Here is a 21,253-nt window from a genome sequence, read left to right on the forward strand (position 1 = left end):
CCCAGATGTGCAATGTGTTGCTGTGGCCATAACTGAAATTGCTACCAATAACCAAGACATTGTGCTCTTAGCAAAGATTTTCTCTAACAGTCTTTTCATAAACTGTGTGATCTAGAACAGAGCATTGCTGTCTTCCACTGTTGACAGAAGAGCCAACCTTTCTACTGGTGTTTATTTGCAGAACTTGTTTGGGGCAATGTTAGTATTTTGGTGTGTGCTCTGGGGCCCTGGATAACCCAAGAACTCTTCTGCAGACTGCAGGAGGGTCAGCATCAACTGGCTGCCAAGGTTCCCCTGTCCCTTACAATGTGCAGTCTATTTGGTGATGTACAAGATGCTGATGTTTTCTGAATTTGCAGCTATTTTACTGGTTAGCTTTCTGGAGTGCCTCTTTCTAAATCAAACATTTTAAATCCATCATGTCTGAAAATGAACTGAGTTTTCCTTACTGCTGTGCCCTCTGCCAGTACTGGCAGAAATCTTGGGTTAGAGACTGGAACCTAGCAGAAGCAAATGGTAAAGCAAGTGTGTGGGTAATTAGTGGTGTAAGGCATGAACAATGTAACAGGCTCATCCCCTCCAGGGGCCGGCGCCTCCTGGGGCAGCTGAGGTGCCTCCCCTGCCCCTGACACCGAGCCATGGTGCAGGAGCTGTGGCTCTTTCTTAATGTGACCTGCCAAAATCACTGCTCACATGAATACTTGTTCGTGAGAGAACCCCTCAGGGAATGAGGGAAAGCACTATCAACAAAAGAAATGCAAAGAATACTTAATAATTCTTAAATGTTTTTAAGACTTGATTTCTGTAATGGAATCGTAAGGCTTTCTTGTCCAGTATTGATTTTTTATTATTTGAATCATATGAAATGCTTGCTAGCTAGACTGCTGCTTCAGCCCTACCATATTGGAGCAGGTCACTAATGTGCTGTAGAAACCACTTTTTATCTTCACCACCTGGTGTTCTGGTTTTTTTCCTCGTGAAAAAGAAGATAAGACACACTTGCTGGAGGCTATTACTGTCTCTCTGTTCCACAGAGGTGAAACTTAACAGGAAATCTGGCATATGTTGACTCTGAATTCTGCACATTAATACAGATTTGAACACAGTTGCTGGCTAATAGGTGGTCCCACTCCAGCTGCTAAGGAGGTAATGCACAATAATGGAAGCAGAACTGGAACATAAACTTTTGCAAAGTGCTCTAAAAAAGGGATGTTGCCTTTCGTAGTCTAATTCTTTGGGAATAGGAAGCTTTTGCTAATTGCTTATAGGACTTAACAAAAGGAGGATAGAAATGGATGAGACAATGAGAAGCTTGATGAGACTTGGACAGGAAAGAAGAGAAGATAATTTCCTAAGCCATCTTCAAGGTGAGCATTCAAGTGAGGGGAACAGGGTCAATAAGATTTCAGGCTCTTATTCTGAGGTTTTTATTTTCTTTTTTGTTTAAAACAGAAAAAAAATTCACATGGAGTCTGTTTGGCATTTCATATATAATGTTCACGTGCAAGGTTGTGCCTAGGCTTTAGCACCTAAGTTTCATGCTGTAATTGTTACCAGGATTTCTGGGAAGTGGGACAGAGATCTTCTGCTGAGATTTTGTTTAGTCAGTTCAGCTCTGAGCAGAGCTGTGCGTAGGTCTGCGCTATTGGGCATATGCCTGCCCTCAGTAAGTGATCGAGGTGGGTAACAACGGGTCAGATCTGCTTGATCAGAGGCATCAGATAAATGTGATTCTGTACTACCGTCTACTTTTGAATTTGGCTTGTCTTTGCAAAGCTGTGTGTGCTCACTCCGGCCCCTTGGAGGTGGCATGAGCCGCCAAGTTTCTGTATCACACTGCTGGGTGTGAAATGGTTCTTGTTTGCTTTTTACTCTGTGTTTCAAAGAACAGCTACGTGTGGTGCTCTACTGTCTGTACTGTCCGGATGTATTCGCAGAAATTATTGCAATTTTATCTGGGTTTTGCATTTGTTTCCTAATGTGCGAATGATGATGGACCTTCTGACGGGCTTTTCGGGCGGCACAGCCCTTTGGGCTTGTGCAGCTCGGGGGTCTCGCTAGCGTTCTCCTGCCGCCCGTGCCGGGGGAGAGCCAAACCCTGGTCCCGGGGAGAGAACGAAGTCCTGGGCGAGCTCTGCCGGTCTCGGGCCGGGGGCAGGTGCGGGCGGGGCCGGACGGGTTAAGGCGGCGGGGCGGGCCGGGGCGCGGAGCGGGGCGGGCGGGCGGGCCCGCGCTGGCGGCGGCGCTGGCGCTGCTCCGCTCGGACCGGGGCTGCCGCTGGGTGAGTGGGGCCGGGGCTACCGGTGAGTGGGGCCAGGGCGGGCAGGCTCAGCCCCTGCCACCGACCGGACCGCGGGGCCGGGCCGGCAGCTCGGTGAGGGGGCAGCGGTGGGAAGGAGCGCTGTTACTGCGGGCTGGACGGGCTCCGCGAGCAATGCGCCTTTGCTCTACGAGTCGGGCTGGTAAAACTTCTTCACTTCTGTAAAACTCTCTGCGGTGGTAGCGGAGCCCCGGGCCGTGCCGGGGAGCGGAGCGGGCAGTGCCCGGAGCCAGCCCGAGCCCGGCGGGGCAGAGCCCGGAGCGCCGCCCGAGCCCGGCGGGGCAGTGCCCGGAGCGCAGCCCGAGCCCGGCGGGGCAGAGCCCGGAGCGCAGCCCGAGCCCGGCGGGGCAGTGCCCGGAGCCAGCCCGAGCCCGGCGGGGCAGAGCCCGGAGCGCAGCCCGAGCCCGGCGGGGCAGTGCCCGGTGCCTGGAGCCAGCCCGAGCCCGGCGGGGCAGTGCCTATAGCCAGCCCGAGCCCGGCGGGCACAGCCGGGGCTGTCGCTCTGTCCCGGACAGACGCCGCGGTGTGTGCGGGCACGGACACGCGTTCAGGAGCACACACGTGAGTTTCCAAGCATTCGAGACTCCCCTCTCACAGCCCTGGGCGCGGGTCCTGCCCTGCTGGGGCGCGGGCGGCTCGCACGGACTGCGGGCGCCGGCAAAGGTCTCGTGTTAAGCGGTTTTTTAATACGGTGTTATCTTATTCCATGCAATACACCGAAAAAATACACTGCGTTATTTTGCAGGATACATTCTTTCCCTTAGGGAAACAAAGTCGGGGCCGGGGGTAGAGGGAGAGGAAGCAGTTTTGTACCCTTGGGTTTCCAGAGATCATGTACTTGGGTCTGCTCTCCTATCTGTGATATGAGTTTAGAAAAAGACGTTTCTTGTTGCAGACTGGTAAGCTGCATTGCTGTAGCTTTGTTCTTTAAGCTGTGTATGTCGTTTCTTGCATACTCTTAAGGTCTTCAAAAAGTGCAGTAGAAAGCATAACTCAAATCCAGTTATACAGTGAAAAATCTGATTTCACTAAGCTTATCTCTGTACTGAAAATTAAACTAAAAGGAAACAAATCAAACAGCCCCACAAACCAAATCTGCATGATCAGTAAAGAAGCAGCAATTCTTACCACCATGCAAAGCTGAGAGATGTATTTAGGTTTTTTTTCAGAATGCTAGGTAAAAGTTTCAGACAAATTAGACTGGCTGTGTCCTTATCCTCCAGTGCTACACTGACCTTTTAGGAATGTCTTACAGCATAGGCTTTATGCTATCAGATAATGCAATAAAATCTGTGCAGTATATGATTTGATGCTCTAGAGAATGTGTTTATCTTGGGTGTTAAAGACTGACATACCTGAATTTTACGATTATGCCATTAGGCTAACTTCTATGTCTTGAGCAAAAAGGTCTTGGAGTGTTTTATTTCTAACAGCTCCACTGACACATTTGCTTGTGAACCCAGGCTCTGAGTCTCTTAAGAGATCAGATGCAGTCAAGTAACTTCTTTTAATCAGCAGTGGTGTGATTTAGGTCCTCATCAGTATGTCCTGAAAATAAACAGTAAAATTGACTTGTTTGGGACTGTGCTGAAATAGTCTGTGTTGCATTCTGTAGGCTTTGTAAAGAAAGCTGATTTGTTGAATGGTAAAATGGAGCTGCTAGTGATCAGTGAGAGGACCTGGAAGTTCTGCAGAAATGGGAAACTTACTTTAGAAGCAGAACAGGTATTTTCTTCTAGGCATGTTTCACAATGTATAGGCTGTTTGAATGACTTTTAAATACTTCAAATGCTGTGTCTGTTTCCGCATTATAGGATGACCTGCCAGCTCCTTCCAGAACCACACTTAAAGGAGACTAAATGAAGGCTTTGCAGCAAAGTTTTTAGTTTGAACTCCATATATAGATCTAGTAAACCATAATTTCAGAAAGTCTTAAATTACCAAAGTCTGAAGTCTAAACTTGTGGTAACTAGTGAGTTACTTGCTATCTGTCCCTAACAAATTCCTGCAATGTATCAGAGCTTTCAGACAATTTAGTGCATTAGAGCAGCTTTGTGCTAAAGGGATTTCAGGAGCTGGAGCCTGAGCTTTGTAGTACCTAGGTGGAGGTGCCCCTGTATCCCTGTGTCACAGTTCTATTGTCAGTGACAGCCTGCAGCAGCTTGCAGAGGAACAGCACTGTCACTGACATGCACAGGATGACTCTTGTGTGACAGTGATTTTAAAGCCTCTTATCAGACTGTGTGTACAGAGCACTGTGGTTTGCGGCTGGTGGTGCTACTTCCTCTCTCTGCAACTCTAAATATTTAGTCTTGAGAGTTTGGTAGGTTTAATACTTTTCTTGAGGCTCTCTATTTGTACCATATTGCATTGGTATGCTATATGGTATCTTTTACGCAGGATGTATGGTAAATAAAAACCTTAAATATTTCTTTCCACCACAGATAATTAAGAGTTGCCAAAGAGTAATCTCCATTCCTTTTACCCCACTCCCTTCCCAGTCCAAAAGATGACACCACAGAAATGGACTATTACTGGAAATATCCAGAACTGTGGTGGAAGTATGAGTGCTGCTGTACTTTCCATAAGTTAACATTATGTAAATGAAACAGGCTTGGAGAGAAAATGGATGTGGCACTTTGCTCTCCTTAGTCTAAAAGGTATTGAAGACCAAGGTAGTGGGATAATGCTGCTTGGGAGTGATTGGTTTGAGTTCAGCAAGTTATCTGAACTTGGAGATACTACAGTTAAAGAAAAAAATAAAGCCAAACAAAACCACAAGTAGATTCCCTTACTTATAAGCAAGTTGTCTGGTTGAAAAACTTATTCATTTGGCCTCATGGTTTTTTAGTAATAACTTTTTTTTTTTTTTTAAATTTGTAAAGCTGCATTTAAAAAATGTTTTTGAAAAATGACATTCTCAGGTCCTTGAAGTGTACTGTGTACCATGCTGTTTCAAGTACAGGCAGTGCCTGTACGATTCCTGTAATAAACAAAATGTAAAACAGTTGCATTTCTGAGATAATTTGTCTCTGTAGGATCTGTTAAATGAATGTTGGCTTCAATAACGTCCTCTAGTAGTACCAGATGAAAAAAAAAATCTTTAGTTTAGATATATTTGTATGAATAATTTTGTGTTCTTCATGTGCTTCCTTTCAGTTTGTTTCTCTAAATTGATTTTGGTTATAATATCAATAAAATATTAAAGGCAATTAAAAGTGAGCCAGAGCACTTACCTCACAAAACTCTTCCTTACAGTTACATATTAACATTTTTGGCTTCTGCTTTGTTACACACCCTTTTCTGCACTGGTATTTCTTTCTAAGCTGAGGTAACCTGGATGGGTTTCTTGGGTTACTGTGCAATCATTGGGTTGTGTTTTCCTCCCTGGCCATACATGTAGCAGGGTGTGGAGGGGAACAAGGAACCAATTCCCATTGTGAGCTGGTGCTGCTGCTGTGGCTGCCCAGCGCCCTGCCTTCCTCCTGCCTGTGCCTTCCTCTGGGGAACGAGGTGAGCGAGGGCTTTTCAGTAGCGAGAAAATCAAAAGCAGCAGGGGTGGTTTATCCAGCAGAAGAGGGCAGGACAGAGGGTGTCTGTGTCTGCCTGTGGCACAGGGTGCAGGCAGGCAAACGTTGTGCTCTGGGGAGCCCTGGCTGCAAACCTCCAGACACGCCTTTTGTGCTGCTCTGCAAGAGCCATCTGCTGCTTGTAGGGTAGATTTAAACAGCTGAAGGAATGTGTGCAAGCAGGCAATTGCTGCTGATGTTTCTCTGCAGTGACAGTCTGAATGTGCAGAGAGTATTTCACAGTGTGCCACCTGTGCCTGTGATCAGTCATTGTGATAAACTCAGAGCAACTTTTGTGATAAGTTTCAAAATCTTTTCCGCAGAGCAACTTTTGTGATAAGTTTCAAAGTCTCTCAGAGATCTGTATGTAATGCCTGGTCTGTGCTGATGGAGAAGGGGAGCCAGGAGGCCCAGTGCTCGGGCAGGGCTGGCAGGCTGCCGGCTTGGCAGGCTGAGCGTGGGCACAGCTCTCTGCTCTGCCATCTCACAGAGCTGCCCTCACAGGGCTGTGCTCCCTCTGGGATCTCTCCTGCTCCACTGTGGCTCCTTTGGCTGTTGAACTACCCTGAAATTCTGCACAGAAATTCCTGTGCCAGCTCAGTGAGCCAGGCTGCAGTTCTGCCTGGGCACACACCCTCCCTCTCCCCTGAGATGGCTTTCTGCCCTGCTAAAGGGCTAAACCTCTTTTGTCCTCTTTGTAGGCTCAGTTTTGCTCTCAGGACCTTTCAGTCCATCGCCAAAGCTGGCTTGAATCCTCTCACTGTGACTTTCTGTCTGCTCCTTTTGCATTTATGCAGAAACAGGACAGAAGCCATCAAAGCCCCCCAAACTGACGCCAGCCCTTCAATAAAGTTGTAGCCAATGTATTGAAACATCTTGGTTTTTAATGGACAGGGAAGAAAACCATGGGAATGTGCCTTGAATTACATTATGGCTTGCAGGCTAAATTTTATAATGACTTGATCGTTAAAATACTATTTGTTTTTTTCCTTCAGAAATGCTTGCATTAATAATGAGGAGCTCAACTTAGAGCTGATTTACAGGCGAGATTTAATTTTTAATCAAAATTACTTAAAGCTAATTTTAATCACAGTTTCAATCAGCAAAATCCTTGACTTAAACCAGCAAAATCCTTGACTTAAACAGCTGATATTAAATCTCATTATAAATATAAAGATTTTCAGTGAATTTATTGAAGCAAACAAGATTCCAATTGAATAACAACCATTAAAGCATGCTAGCTTGCAACTAGCCAAACCTTTAGTCAAAAACATAATTTAGGTGTTGTTTTATTTCACTAACTCTTTATTCAGGTAGCTGGTGTAATATATTCCTACACAATCATGCAAATTCTTGACTTTTATTTAAAGAACAGTGAAGAACATATCCTGACTTGGTAGGAGTTATACTGTCATAGAGGAATTTATAAGCAATTAAAATATATACATCTGTCATTAAGACAAATAATGCTCAAGATGTTATATATTGGGAAGAATTCTTGAAGTGTGCTTTTAAGTTTGAAAACAGTTTAGCTAAAATGCCAAATCCTTTGAGATTTTTGGAACAGAGGATTTTTCCCACTCAAAAAAGAGAAAAAGCTTGAATGTTTACTCAAGAGCGGTATTGGAAAATGCAGTTCATAGTCCATCAGTTTGTGGTCTTTTTGGCTACTATTGGTCGAAATGAGGTAATTAAATAAGTTGAAATGAGAGAAAGAACCTTTTAGACAAGTGTATGTTTTTGGCACTTGACAAGTTTTGATGTATTTGCCTGCAAGTAAAAGAGCAAGCTGTTAGCTCAACTCCCCTGCAGAATATGCAGTATGTGATAACTGCTGGAGTTCTGCATGAGGGGATAGGAAACACCAAGTGGTGTAGAACAGGTGAATAGAGATTATCTGCTGTCCTTTCTCATAAAAACCCAAGAACTGTCAAGCTTGGGAGAGCCAATTTCAAAGCAGAATAAGGCAATTCTTCTTTAAGTGAGTAGCACAACAGGAGAGCTCTCTGCTGCAAACTCTGGATGACTCTCCTGCCTTTTTGAGTCTGGACTGACAAGTTTAGCTGTTTTTTTAATAACTGAACAATATTTCGCCTGAATACTCAGATTCTTGTGTACTTAATAAACAGATCTGAAATATGTAATATTTTAGGATTATTTTTAATAAAGGGTTATATTTAAGGGTTATTTTTTTCTTCTTAAGTTTAAACCTGCCCTGATTAAGGTAAACATCTCTGATCTGACTGCAGAAGAGAAGACCTGGAGAAGAAAGCCCTGCCAGGACGTGTCACATGCCAGGAACTATGGAATATCCCATCCCTGTGCCTGCTGTGGACTGGGGCAGGACCACTGAGGATCCAGCTGCATAGCTCTGTCCCAGCTGAACCAGGCTCGTTCTGCTGGGAGGGCTTCAGATGAAGGTGTGAAGAAAACCTTGCACTGTCTGCAAGGCCTCTGGTGTGTAAGTGCTTTTTGCACCCAGGCTGGTGCAAACATCCGCGTGCTGCATCTCCGCTTTGAAGGACTGGGATGTGAACTTGCTCCAGTTCAGCTTCTGCTTTGGTGCACCTTCCATGTGGAAATCTCCAGGGTCTGCCCTGTGACTCTGAGACCTCAGCTGGATGCTTTTGTGCTCCTTCTCATCTCACCTCAATACCTCAAGACATCTCTTTCAAAATCATTTGTTGTTTGAGCTCTGCTGTGTGACAGTAAGTGTTTGTAGTGTAATTATTTCAGTGGAGAATTATGGATGTGTGAATGGGTCTTTTTCTTTGGTTACTACTTCAAATAAGGATGGGACCTCATTAAGCTGAAGTATTTAGAATAAATTCATAGCTGATATTTTGGATTTCTTTAAGCTTTTAAACAGATGAGATGCAAAAAGCATCTGTAGATTTCTTTATTCTCCAGTCACTGCAAGCAAGGGATTCATCTGTTGAGATGATTACACAGTAAGATACAACATGTTCAGAAAACCTTCCCTGTAATTTTCACAGTTTTGGCTTTTTGGGATTTTTTTTTTTTTCTTTTCCCTGCCATTCTTGCCCAAAATGCTGCTTCTATTTGCAGGCATTTGGGCTGCTCTGTAAAAGCTTAATGTCAAGCTCAGTGAGTCCTTTGGTGCCTTGATGTGTTAGAGCAGAGGCTTCTCTGCTGGCAGGGTTCCCAGCACTGGGCTACTCCAGTAGCTGTTGTCTGCAGCTCCTCAGGGACTTGTGGTCCCTTACAGAGTGGATTTGATTTTTGAGTAGCTCCTAGGTGAGAATGGGGAATGTGCTGACTGCCCAACTCCCCCTTGTTCCCTGAACAGGGAGCAGTGGGCGTTGAATTCCTGTTGACTCATTGCAGTGGATCTGCATTGCTGAGGCTTTTTTATTTTTAGATGGATGCTCTGTAATATTTCAGCACAAGGGATGATTTACTTGTTTCCTTCCACTTCATGTCCTCAAGTAGCTGTTCTTAGTTCTGACTATGTGTTTAAATTTGATGCTTTAAGTAATAGTCTTTTGTAAAAAAAGTGGCTGGCCAGGTTCTTGAGGGTAATAAAATGGACAATGTCAAGTGGCCTGCTTTCATGTTGACTACTAGGTGAGAATTAAGAAAAATCAAGGAAAAAAGGCTAAGGAGCTAGTTCAGAAAGATGGAATATTAAAAAAAGATAAATTTCCTGAAAATATTCACTATGGAATAGTGTCATTTGATGTAATATTACTGTAAATATTGCATGAAATAACACAGGTAGCATAGCATAAATGATAAAAGATGGACCATTTTAGTTCAAAGCTTGGAAGGAGCCTTTAATATAACAGAGGTGCATTAACCAGAGTGCTGAGGATTGTTTAATTTGCTTCCCAGTCCCTGGGCAGATGAGATTTAACTGTAAAATAACCACAGGGTAATAACAGGCTAAGTGAACCTGATGTTTATCTGCTAACAATTTTAGCTGCAGAGGTAGCAGGCCTATGCTTTTAAAATCTTTCTGCCTGTAACCACCTCATCTAGGTTTTTTGTTGGTGCCACTCTGTATAGTATCTAGCATTTTGTGCCATGGCTGTGTTCCTGGGTTTTGCTAAAACTATACAATATCTCTTAATGAACTGTTAAAATCTTTCCTCAGAAACTGACAGTGAATGTGAGGGATGGTGATGGTCAGACACAAACTCTCCCTTCTGAGCTATGAGACCCTGCATGGGCTCCAGCAGCCATGAGTGATTGCTGTCAGATGTCCTGTGTGAATTAGTGCAGGTTCCGTTTGGTTCATAAAAAAGGCAGGGAAGTTGCCAAAGCAGCTGACATTGACCTCATCAGAGCAGCACAAGTGTGATGTAAGCTGGAACTTGGACTCCCTCTCCATCATCAGGTTTAATAGCCCTGTGTCCAAAATAGTGCTGAGTGGGTAAATAAACCCCAGCACTACTGCTGCTCCTGGGGCTTGCTTTAACCTGTGGTTGTGTAGGGAGCTGGGTTTTAGTTTTAAAGATAACTGGGCTGTGTGGTGCTTGAGAGCCCAGTAAAATAATTCCTGGCTTTAGACTAGTCAAAGATCTAGAAAATATTTTTCTCTTTTCAGCACATTTACTGAAGTTCTCTAGTAGTAAATAACAGATATACACTCAGAATATATGTGCATGTAGTATCTTATATACATACCTTTTTACATTTATTAATATATAATTGAAAAACCAAGAATTAATTTTTCTGCAATGGGTCTTTTATTACTTAGTCAGTAGAGTGGAAGGGTTATGATTTATGCTTCCCTATCCCAACTGGCTGTACTGAGAAATGGAAATAATGATGGGCCTGTGGCTCAAACATGGGATTTCACAGCAAAAATGGCTTGGCTGTTGCTCAGATTTTCTCCATGACCTCCAGAAAGTAATTTTTTTAACTTCTACTTTGTTGCTTGTACAGTACGACTGCTAGTGCAAAAGAACTGTGCTGGAATTTTTTAAGTAGGAAAATCTTTTTAAATTCCTGATTCAGCCAAGCATCATGCACTGTGGTCCTCCAGAGTATCTTCTGTATCCACCCTGTACAGCTTGAATTTTTACTTCAGGCGTCCCGTGTCAAGCACCCTCTCATGTCCCTGTCACAACCCCTTGTCCCCCAAAAAGGAAGGTATGGTGGTTGAAGCAAGGACTATTAGCTGATTGTCAATCTTCCCCCTTTTTCCCTCCCATCCTCCCTAGGATGCAGGGCCTTTAATCCAGGATGAACGAATGCTACTATGACAAGCGCATGGACTTTTTCTACAACAGGACAAAGGCGGACACGGCGGATGAGTGGAAAGGGCCGCAGCTCATCGGTGTTCTGTGCTTTGGCACCTTCTTCTGCCTCTTCATTTTTATCTCAAATTCCTTGGTCATAGCAGCTGTGGTGAAGAACAAGAGGTTTCACTTTCCCTTTTACTATCTTCTGGCCAACCTAGCAGCTGCAGACTTTTTTGCTGGAATCGCCTACGTGTTCTTGATGTTCAACACGGGCCCGGTGTCGAAGACGCTGACGGTGAACCGCTGGTTCCTGCGCCAGGGTCTGCTGGACACCAGCCTGACGGCGTCCCTGGTGAACCTGCTGGTCATCGCCGTGGAGCGCCACATGTCCATCATGCGCATGAAGATCCACAGCAACCTCACCAAGAAGAGAGTCACCTTCCTCATCATATCCATCTGGGCCATTGCCATTTTCATGGGCGCCGTTCCGACCCTGGGCTGGAACTGCCTCTGTGACATTACTGTCTGCTCGTCCCTGGCACCCATTTACAGCAGAAGCTACCTGGTGTTCTGGAGTGTCTTAAACCTGGTTGTCTTCTTCATTATGGTGGTGGTTTACATAAGAATCTACATGTATGTCCAGAGGAAAACCAACGTCTTGTCTTCACACACCAGCGGGTCCATCAGCCGGAGGAGAACCCCTGTGAAGCTGATGAAGACTGTCATGACTGTCTTAGGTAAGAGACCACAAACCATGCTGGGCAAGGCTGGCAGTGCCAGTGAATTGCCAGTGTTGGTTTGGTTTAGTTTTTATTTGAAACAAACCAACAAAAAACTCCACAAAAATTGTTCCGCCCTCCTAACACAAAGAAACCTCACTGAACTTTTAAGTGCTGGAGGCATTTAGGCTTCTGTTTACTTTAGACACTGAAAGAGCTGTTGCACTGTGCAGAAACATGAGACAGAGGACTGGTCAACACATAGAAGAAAAGTGTAGGCACCTTGTTACAAAACACAAATTTTGAAGGTAAAGGTTTTTGGCTGTTTTTTTTTTTTAAGCAGGAAGATACCAAATCATTTTAGATAAAGGCTTGTGAAGGTTTATAATTACTTAGTAGAACATTTTCAAAGTAATATTTTTTAGTACTTGCAGAAGGCCATGAGCGCTAATGTTGGATGTTGATAGTTTTCTTTGCACATCTTCCTCTTGGCTGTTTCCTGGGCATGGAAACTTCTTCCCCCTGGAAATGCACCCTCCCCGGGGAAAGGAGAGAATGGCTGGTGGGTCTGTGACTTTGGCAGAGGTTTGCTTTTCAAGGGAAGGATGCACCTTCATTCTGTGGATATTGCATGGTGCAACGTACTTTTAGATAATGATGGTACAGTCTAGCCTTAGATCTCTAAATCATAGCATGAGATTTGCCCTGGGTTCTAGCCTAAAGGCACTGTTGATACTTGAGCAGCTCAGATCACTTCATCAGGGAATTGTGATGTAGTGCACATTAAATTAGAGATGAAAGGATCAGGTGACTGATCCTTGGAACAAATACCAGCTGTAGCAGTCGATTTTCTCCAGAATGACTTAAATCTGAGCAAGATGTGTCCTGGAAACCAAATATTATGTCAGCAGGGCTCCAGGTGCAGCTGGGGATACGCTAAGACGTTTGTGAAGCTGGGCTCAGGTGGTGGTGGACTCTAACCCACAAATATGGCTTTGTTGCTCTGACAGCTGTTCTGAGGTTGGATGAGCCAGTGCAGCAGAGCTGGAGCTTTTGGGAAAGGTGGTGGTCATGTGTACCTGGTGTGTCATACTGCAGCATGGTAGTATTAGAGAGCTCTGGGAGAAAAGTGTAATTTTTCACGGAGGTAGGACTTGCCAGGGTAAGAAGTTCAAGTTGAGGACACTTTCTTTCCCTTGCAGTTTTTGGATGCTCTTTGAACTGTTTGGTATCTGATTTTATTGGTTTATTTCTGAAATAATATCTGCTATTTAATCAGATATCTGCTGCTTAATATCTTTGTCTACCAAATGATCTCTTAAAGAGCTTCAGAAGCTGAAATCCATTAAATTTCACAGTGCTTGACCTTGTAAAAGAAAGTATGTACAAGGTTCTCACTTATACTTCTGTGTCTTCTGGAGTTGGCTTGTCCGCTGCCAAAGCCTTTTCCTTCTAAACCATCTCCCAACTGTTCTTTTTTGAGAGTCAATTTGGTGGTTGTTCCTGTCTCTCTGCCCTTGACTTGCAGGAGCAAGATTTAATCTTTTGCCCCACCTAAGCTCCCGTGCAGTGAAACCTAAACCATCCACCTGGAAGGAGAAAATCCCTGCAGGAAAACTCTGAATTGCTCCAAATATGATCCTGCCCTAATGCATAGGGATGAGTAGACTCTAGATAACTGCTGCATTGGACAGAGACAGAAAGCAGAGCACTTTTAAAAAGCTGTTTTCTGGGCATTTCTGCTGAAGGCAGGACTGCACCCTGCAGCCAGTGTGGGAGCTGGAGGGACAGGGGTGGTGGCTGCCATTCCCTCATCCCTCAAGGTCCTTCAGCCTGGGCAAGCCTTCAGTGTTCTCTGTGCTGCTGTGTGGAAATAAACCCCTTAAAATCTCATTTTGAACTTGTTATTTCTTTTCCTAGGGAGTGGGGCCTTAGGACTATGGGTTGATCAGAAGTTCAGCATTATCTTCCTCTATCTCACAGCATATGGCTTTTCAGCCATGAAATTGAACTACAGTTCAGGCAGAACATTTAATGTTATTGTGTGCTGGACTAGGCAAATTTAACTCAGCCTGCATGCTGCTTTAGAGATCCTAATTTTGTATATTTACTTTGTCAGTCAGAAACAAAACTGAAACAGAGCCTGCTTCCAAAGAAGTTAAATTGGTGCTGGTGTTGCTGGGTGTACAGTCTACTGCAAGCTCATGGGTCAGAGGAAATGTGTCTTGGCATGTTCCTTCATGTCAGTTCTCCAAATTTTGACTCTGAGGGACATTTTATAACCATTTATTTCCAAAAATGAGGACTTATTTTTTTGAACAGTTTGAAATGTGCTCTCCTGGCCAAGTCATTCAAGAACTGTGTGCAAAACGCATTAAAAACCAAATAGCTTGTTTTCTGGACTTTCCAATTACCAGGAGTCACCAAATGTTATTCTTCCAAAATTCTGCTCATAACCACTGATGCAAGAGCCTAGAGCTATATGCAGCTCGGGTTTCACCCAAAGCAGTTATTTTAAATGCTTTTTTCTGAAATATCTGAAAATGCTTTGGAGTACAGACCTGATACCCTCTTAACTAAAAGCCCATTCCAAGATGCTGTGCTGGATAATGCATAATAATCCCCAATATTGTTGTTACCACATGGCTCTATTGTTTTCATGGGAGATTCAGGATTCTGCTGTGCTGCTGTGTGGGAGTAGGCTGTGTGTGCTGGGTACTGCTGCTCCTGCCAGCTTCCTCCTGCTCCCTCCTTGGGAAGGCTGGGCTGTGCTGGCTGCCCCTCCAGCCAAACATCCCTGTCCTCCCTGGGTGCTCCCCTCCTGTGGCCCTACAGCCGAGAGTCGGGGGAATTGAGATTTTAGTGTCATTTCATGGATTCCTGGTGACCACAGCTTGTGGTGGGTTTTTGCACCATCCCTTAGGCTTGGAGGGTCCCTTCCAAAGGCTGGGAGCCAGGTGTCTGTCACTGCATATTCCTGCCATGACCCCTGAAATGGTCCATCATGGCACGGGAGTGAGGCTTTCCCCTTGGCATGCTGAACCACAGGGTGTTATCTCATTGAAACTGGAAGATGTGGAACCAGGAAAAAGGGGCTAAAATCCTCTTGGGCTGACCTTGTGGCACAACCCCAGCCCAGCCTGTGGCTGCAGCTTTGAAGAAGAGAGGCTGCAGGTCTGTGGGTGTGTGATTTTCAGGTGGTTGTGTATGTGGTAGCTCCTCTGAACCTGGCAGTGAGATTCCTGCTGAAATAGCAGCTTTGGAGGGGATGATTTTCAGTTTCAGTGAATTTATAGTTTAATTGGTAACTTGCTGTTTTAACTTGGTCGCACATGTGGCGTTGGCATCTGGAACCTACTGCAATTTTTTTTTTTTCTCTCAGTGTTGGCATGCTCAGGGACAGCCTTGATGTGCAGGAGTTTATGAAATGATGCTGTTGAAGCATCAGTAGTGCTTCTGGATCCACAGGAATTAATTTTTAAACAGAGATGATGTAATCTGCAAGAAATTCCATGGTTAAATCTAATGGAAAATCCTCTAACTAACCTTGAGGCATGGTGATCTCTGTCTTTGGTGAAGACACTTGGAGTTGTTCTAATCTATGTGGCAGTCAGGCTGTATTTCATGTCACTTTTGTGAATTTTAATGAGTCCCAGAAGTTAAACTATTTTTAGAGTGCGTCACTTTGTCAGGGAGGGGAGCTCCTATGGGATAAATATTCTGCAAACAAGAAAATTGCTGAAGGGCTGAGACTAAGGTATATTTTTATGCTTAACCATGGCTCCCTCTGAAAGCTTGGTGGTAAAAATAACAAAATCTGAGCAAGGCTGCGAGTCTGAGACGTGCCTCACTTTCATCTCTAAGCGGTGCTAAGAGCAAAATGTGTTTTTGATGGAGTCAAAGCAACCCCAAGAAAGCATTATCCAGTAACTTGGACACTGCATTGCCCTGTCCTTGTTTTCGGTTGTGGGAAATGTGTGGAGACATGCCTGAAGGTGTCTTTTATCTTCCCTCACTTTTGAAACCTTCTAGGATTTTGCTTGTATAGATAGACAGGAATACATCCTGTGAGTTTGTGACCACTCCTGCCTGCAGTTTTGGGTTCTGTTTAAAGGAGAGATTTCTGTGTCTTTTGTTAAATGTGCCTTTTGGGGTCTCTTTCCTATCCTGCTGGCTTCCATACAAGCGTGTTGCACCTTGCACTCTTTATGGTACAATGGTCAAAATGCTTTCAGTGTCTGTTCTAAGGAAGGTTTGTTACCATCTCAGTTTCTGCAGGGAGCTGGTGCATTGGCAGTGCCACTTTGCCAGTGACCCTTGTTAGTGGAAGCTCTGTGTCTGAACACTTGCTGAGACACTTAACCAGGCACAGTATTGTCTGGGTGGTTGGTTGGGTTACAGCACTTGTTAAAGCTGATAGGATTTGCTGGTGAACCCCAGGACAGCAATTCTGTGCAGTGTTTTGTCCATTGTAGATGATAAGAGAGAGCTGCTCTCAACTGCTTACTCAGCATGCAGGAGCCAAACCAGTGTGTAGCACAGAGACTGACCAGGGAAAACAAGTGTTGTGGTAGCAGCATGCAGCTCCCAATGCCAGTGGGCAATGGAGGAATGTTACTGATGTTAACCAGTATCTCAAAACTAACACCACGAAATTAGCACTTAGCATCACAAAAATCTTGGTACAGCAGAGGAGAAAATTCAGTTTCTGAAGAAAGTGGTCTCTTGCCTTTCTGTTCAGAAAGAACAGAGTAAATCAGCTGAATTTTGTTTGTAGTCCAGGAGCAAAAGGTTGCAGCAAGATCCACAATACCATGTCCTGATCCATTTTTCAGCAACCCTAGTGCTTGCTAAATCCACAAATCCCCTTAGCATACCATCATGGCCTGCCTGTCCCATGGGCATTGCTCACCCCAGTCCTCAATGGGGAGCAGTCTCAGTGCTGCTGACCCCAGCCCGTGTGTGCAGCACTGCTGGTGGGTGCCTGGCTGCGCCTGGGCACTGCCAGGCTCCCTCCCTCTGCTGCCTTGCCCAGCTTGGAGATGGGAATATCCAGCTTTGAAAGGATGAGGTGGACTTGCTTCTTCTACCAAAATTGTTAAACAGATATCCACATCCCCAGAGAGCTTTTAGGCATGTAGATGCTATTTGTTGAATTTGTTTTTTCCTAAGGTCCAAAATGGGGAAACTCTGCTGTGATAAGTGGTTGGAATTTCCTTGGTACATTGTTCAAACTGTGACTGCTGGGCAGAGTTGTAATTTTCTATTTCTGAATGTCAGACAGCAATTGTGGCTTGTGCTAAGTTAGTATTATCATGCATATGGCTGCTCCTTCCCTGGGCTCTGGGCAAGGGATCACGGGGTGCAGTGCAGGGGGAGACCAAGGGGCAGATGGGGCAGGGCAGGGCCCCTCTCCAGTTGGTGCCTGAGGCTGCATTTGCTGGCAATGTTACCCCTGCTCACCCTCATTTATGGTATGGTTGTTCAGGAACACGGGAAGGTGCAAATGTAATATTGAACTGCCTTCTAAGTTGTGGTTTTAATGCTTTCTTTGTGCTGTGTTCAGTCTAATATCTACCTCATTCTCCCTTTAATTTTTTTTTTTTGCCTCTCACAGAGTTTTCTCTTCCCCCACCACTAAGCACTTCCTCATACTTTTTCTGTTTTGCTTTTGGTTTTTTTTTTCCACCCCTTCATTTCCCTTCACTTCACCTTCACCAATTCATCTATTTGTTCCTCCTCTCTTTTCCTGTGTAGCTAATTTTTTTTCCTGCAGCTGAATTAGTGTGTCTGAGCATGCAGAGCCTGGGAGGGAGCAGAGGAAGGAGGTGGGCTCAGCTCTGACAGGGAGCCCACAGTGCTGGTGTGTTGTAGGGAGAGGCCCATCCTACACTGGCTGTGGGTTTCCCTGCCAGGACATGTGTAAATTATGTGACACCTGTCTTATTAATTGGCACTGCAGAGTCAGCTGTGGGGTGGCTCGCCTCTTTAGATCATACTATGGCAGTGGCGGAAGTGAACCACTTGATATCTTCTCCTCCAGTACATGAAAGAGATGAACAGAGGAAATGTGTTCCAGTGTCAGTTCTCTGATTTTAAATGCTCCAGAGCTCTTGTTTATTTATCAGCATGGATAAATCATTGCTGTGATGACCTTCTCCCATGTGTGTTTGAGTTGAGGCTGTCAGCAGCTCAGATTCTTGCTCCCTGCTGTCTTCTGAGAGCTGCCCTGCCTCCTGCTCAGAGAAGCTGTAGCAGACATAATCTTGCTACTGTCATTAGAATTTTGTCCTCTCCTGCTTTTCTCACTTTTGTGTAGAATTTTGACAAAATCAATAATCTTGTAAGATATTAAACATTCCAAAACCAACCCTAGAAGTTTGAAGTCAGATTTGGTTTTCTTTTTATTGTCTCCTATATTTCTAGGTGCCTTTGTTGTCTGCTGGACCCCTGGCCTGGTCGTCTTGTTGCTTGATGGGCTGAACTGTACTGACTGTGGGATTCAGCATGTTAAAAGGTGGTTTCTTCTCCTGGCCCTGTTGAACTCTGTCATGAATCCAATAATTTATTCATACAAAGATGATGAGATGTGGGCTACCATGAAAAGGATGATTTGCTGCTCCTCTGAGGACAGGAGCCAGGACAGACGCTCGTCCCGGATCCCCTCGACAGTTCTCTGCAGGAGCACGGATATCTCGGGCCACTACATTGAAGATGGCATTATTCAAGGGACAATTTGTGGAAAAGGAGATCTTGGTGACAAAGGAAACTCCTGAGCTATGCAAGGGACTGACTTGGCTGGAAAAGGAGAGGGGGAAGGGAGAGGTTTTGTAAGAGGAGATCGACTGGCAAAGCTAGTAAACAATATATCCACTTTGTTCCAGAGCCTCAACTCCAGTGTTAACAAAAGTTCTTATAAATAATTGCCTGATGGAAAAACACTTTGTAATGAAGAAAACTTTCTGTACTGCCATCCTTTTTGTCTTTCAAGTACATGAAATTGTTTTTTCATGTGAATGGAATAAATACCTCTTAGAGACTTCTTGTGCATGGAAACAAAGTGTAAGCAATGTAAGGAGACCTTCCTTAAGCTCCTACAGAGAGAAGAAACTTGCCTGACTGTGCAGGTTTGGCATTCATTGAGTATTTATGCTTTGAGTAGTTTCTGTGCATCTTGAGGAGGATTGCTGGCTGGGTTGGACAGAATTGTGACCTGTTTTCTTGGTTTGTGAATTTCATGAAAAAGGTCATGCTTACCTCTTCTCTTCCTCCTCCTTATTTTGCTTTCAAAATAGGTAGTTTGATAGTTTATTAAAGCTATGCCAGAAACCTGGCTGTGACGGGAGAGCCAGACCAGGTGTCAGTGGGTGTGAGTGTCTGACCATGGGCTGCCAGGATCTGAGAGTACAGAAAGCACAAAAGCCATTTTTCCTTCACAGAGGGGTGAGTACTGCAGGCAAAGACAGTGCAGTCTGCTGCTGTTGTGCAGGCAGGCATGGAGGGTGGATTGACAGAAAAGCAGTAAGGCTGTGCTCATTGTGCTCATTTTTTACTTCCCTAGACAACATCAAATGGGTGTGCTTGCTCCTCTTTACCTGCTATGCCACTGAGAGAAATGAGATCCAAAGCTCTGGTTTACAAGGGAACTTTGAAGGCAAGTTTAAATACACTCAAGCTATTTAAAAAAAGAAATTAATTTACAGGCAAAAAAAAGCCTGAAATCAATCTAAGCCCCTACCACAGTACACAGTATGCATTGATTGTCAGGCCCTGTCTGGACCATATTTAACCTCTGGTTTGCGAGCAGATCTTACTGGAACAGGCACTTGGGGAAGGGGCCATGAAGCAGCGAGCCATGGAGGGCTTTCAAATCTAGTGCTGATGCAGCCACAGCCCAAACAGCTGGAGTTTGATTCATGGACTATGCTGTAACAGAGGATCCAGCAATACAGAGCTCTATGGTAAACTTCTATTTCAACTTTCAAATTAAGAACTGGATTGTAATTTCTCAGCACTCTGAAAGGCTGATCCATGCTGCCTGGTTTCAACAGCAGGGAACTCCCTGTTGCCATTTTAACTTCAAGAGGAGTTTCCTGTGTTGCCTCCTAGGGAAAGTCTGATCCCTATATCAAAGCAGGTTACCACTACCAGAGGTCACTTTGAAAAGTTTTGGCCACTTGGAATTATCAGAGAACAACACGAAGAGCCAACAGCAAGGACATATTTTATGAAGCTGGAAGATAAAGTTCAGCTGTGGTTGGGACAAATCCTTCCTTGGGTGCCACTTGCACATGGATATCTGGACTGTGTTGGTCAAAACAGAGCCACCCTTGGCTCAAAGGCTGAGCAGGGGGTTTGCAGAATGCACTGGGGGACCTCACAGCAGCCCTTAGCATATCTTGCAAGCACAGTAAGGCCCTGTTCAGAGAGCTCTCCTATAGCATGCTCATCCCATCCCAACTGGTAGGGATGTGCCCAGTATTCAAGGCAGATGCTGTATTTGAGCAACGCTAAAAATGTTTACACATTTTTTTGCTATTATAATGCAATTTTTGTGCAAATACTACTTCACTGCTCTGGTGTTCTGAAAAGCATGTAAAGTGGTGCTTTTAGAGGCAGTGGTGTGGTGGGCTGAGCCTGGCTGGAGACCAGGTGCCTACCAAAGCTGCTCCATCACTCCTCTCCTCAGCTGGACAGGGGAGAGAAAATAAAACAAAAGGCTCAAGATAAGGACAGGGAGAGATTGATCACCAATTATAGACTTGACTTGGAGAAAAATTAAGTTATTACCAATCACATCAGGGTAGGATAATGGGAAATAAACCCAGATCTTAATACTTTCCTCCCATCCTCTGTTTTTCTTGGGCTTAGCTTTACTCCTGATTTTCTCTATCTCCATTTCACAGTGGTGCAGGGGGACAGGGAATGGGTTGGTTCATCAGTTGTTGCCACTCCTTCCTCCTCACGGTGAGGTTTCCTCATATGTTGCCCCTCTCCTTTACGGGGTGCCTCCCACAGGAGACAGTTCTCCTCAAATTTCTCCAAGAGGATGGGTCCCCCCTGGAGTCACTAGCCAGCAAACCTGCTCCAGCATGGCCTTTCCACATGCTCACAGCCTCCTTTGGGCATTCCCTTCTCCTGCATGGGATCCTCCACAGGCTGCAGGTACATCTTTGCTCACCATGGGCCTCCATGGCCTGCAGGAGAAGCTCAGCTCTGGTGCCTGGGGCGCCTCCTGCCCACCTTGGTGTTGGCACAGTTGTTTCTCTCACAAATTCTCACTCTCCACTTCAGCTGCAGTTGCACAGGTTTTGTTCATCCATCTTAGATACATTATCCCACTGTGGCTGATGGACTCAGCTTTGGACGGGGTGGGTCTGTCTTGGAGCCAGCTGGCATTGGCTCTGGCAGACACAGGGAATTTCTGGTGTCCTC

General features: G+C 44.9%; 1 protein-coding gene across 1 annotated transcript; it reads left to right on the plus strand.

Moving 5' to 3' along the window:
- The first annotated feature begins 8,384 nt into the window (after nt 1-8,384).
- On the plus strand, nt 8,385-19,432 carry LPAR3 (lysophosphatidic acid receptor 3). Its single transcript, XM_054286022.1, has 3 exons — nt 8,385-8,597; nt 11,079-11,836; nt 18,245-19,432. The coding sequence occupies exons 2-3, from the start codon at nt 11,101-11,103 to the stop codon at nt 18,592-18,594; spliced, it is 1,086 nt and encodes a 361-aa protein (XP_054141997.1). The 5' UTR covers nt 8,385-8,597; nt 11,079-11,100; the 3' UTR covers nt 18,595-19,432.
- The last annotated feature ends 1,821 nt before the right edge of the window (nt 19,433-21,253 follow it).

This window comes from Melozone crissalis, unplaced genomic scaffold (assembly GCF_028551555.1).
Source record: "Melozone crissalis strain CALT ecotype California unplaced genomic scaffold, PUWL_Pcris_2 ptg000045l_1, whole genome shotgun sequence".
NCBI classification, from domain to species: Eukaryota; Metazoa; Chordata; class Aves; order Passeriformes; family Passerellidae; genus Melozone; species Melozone crissalis.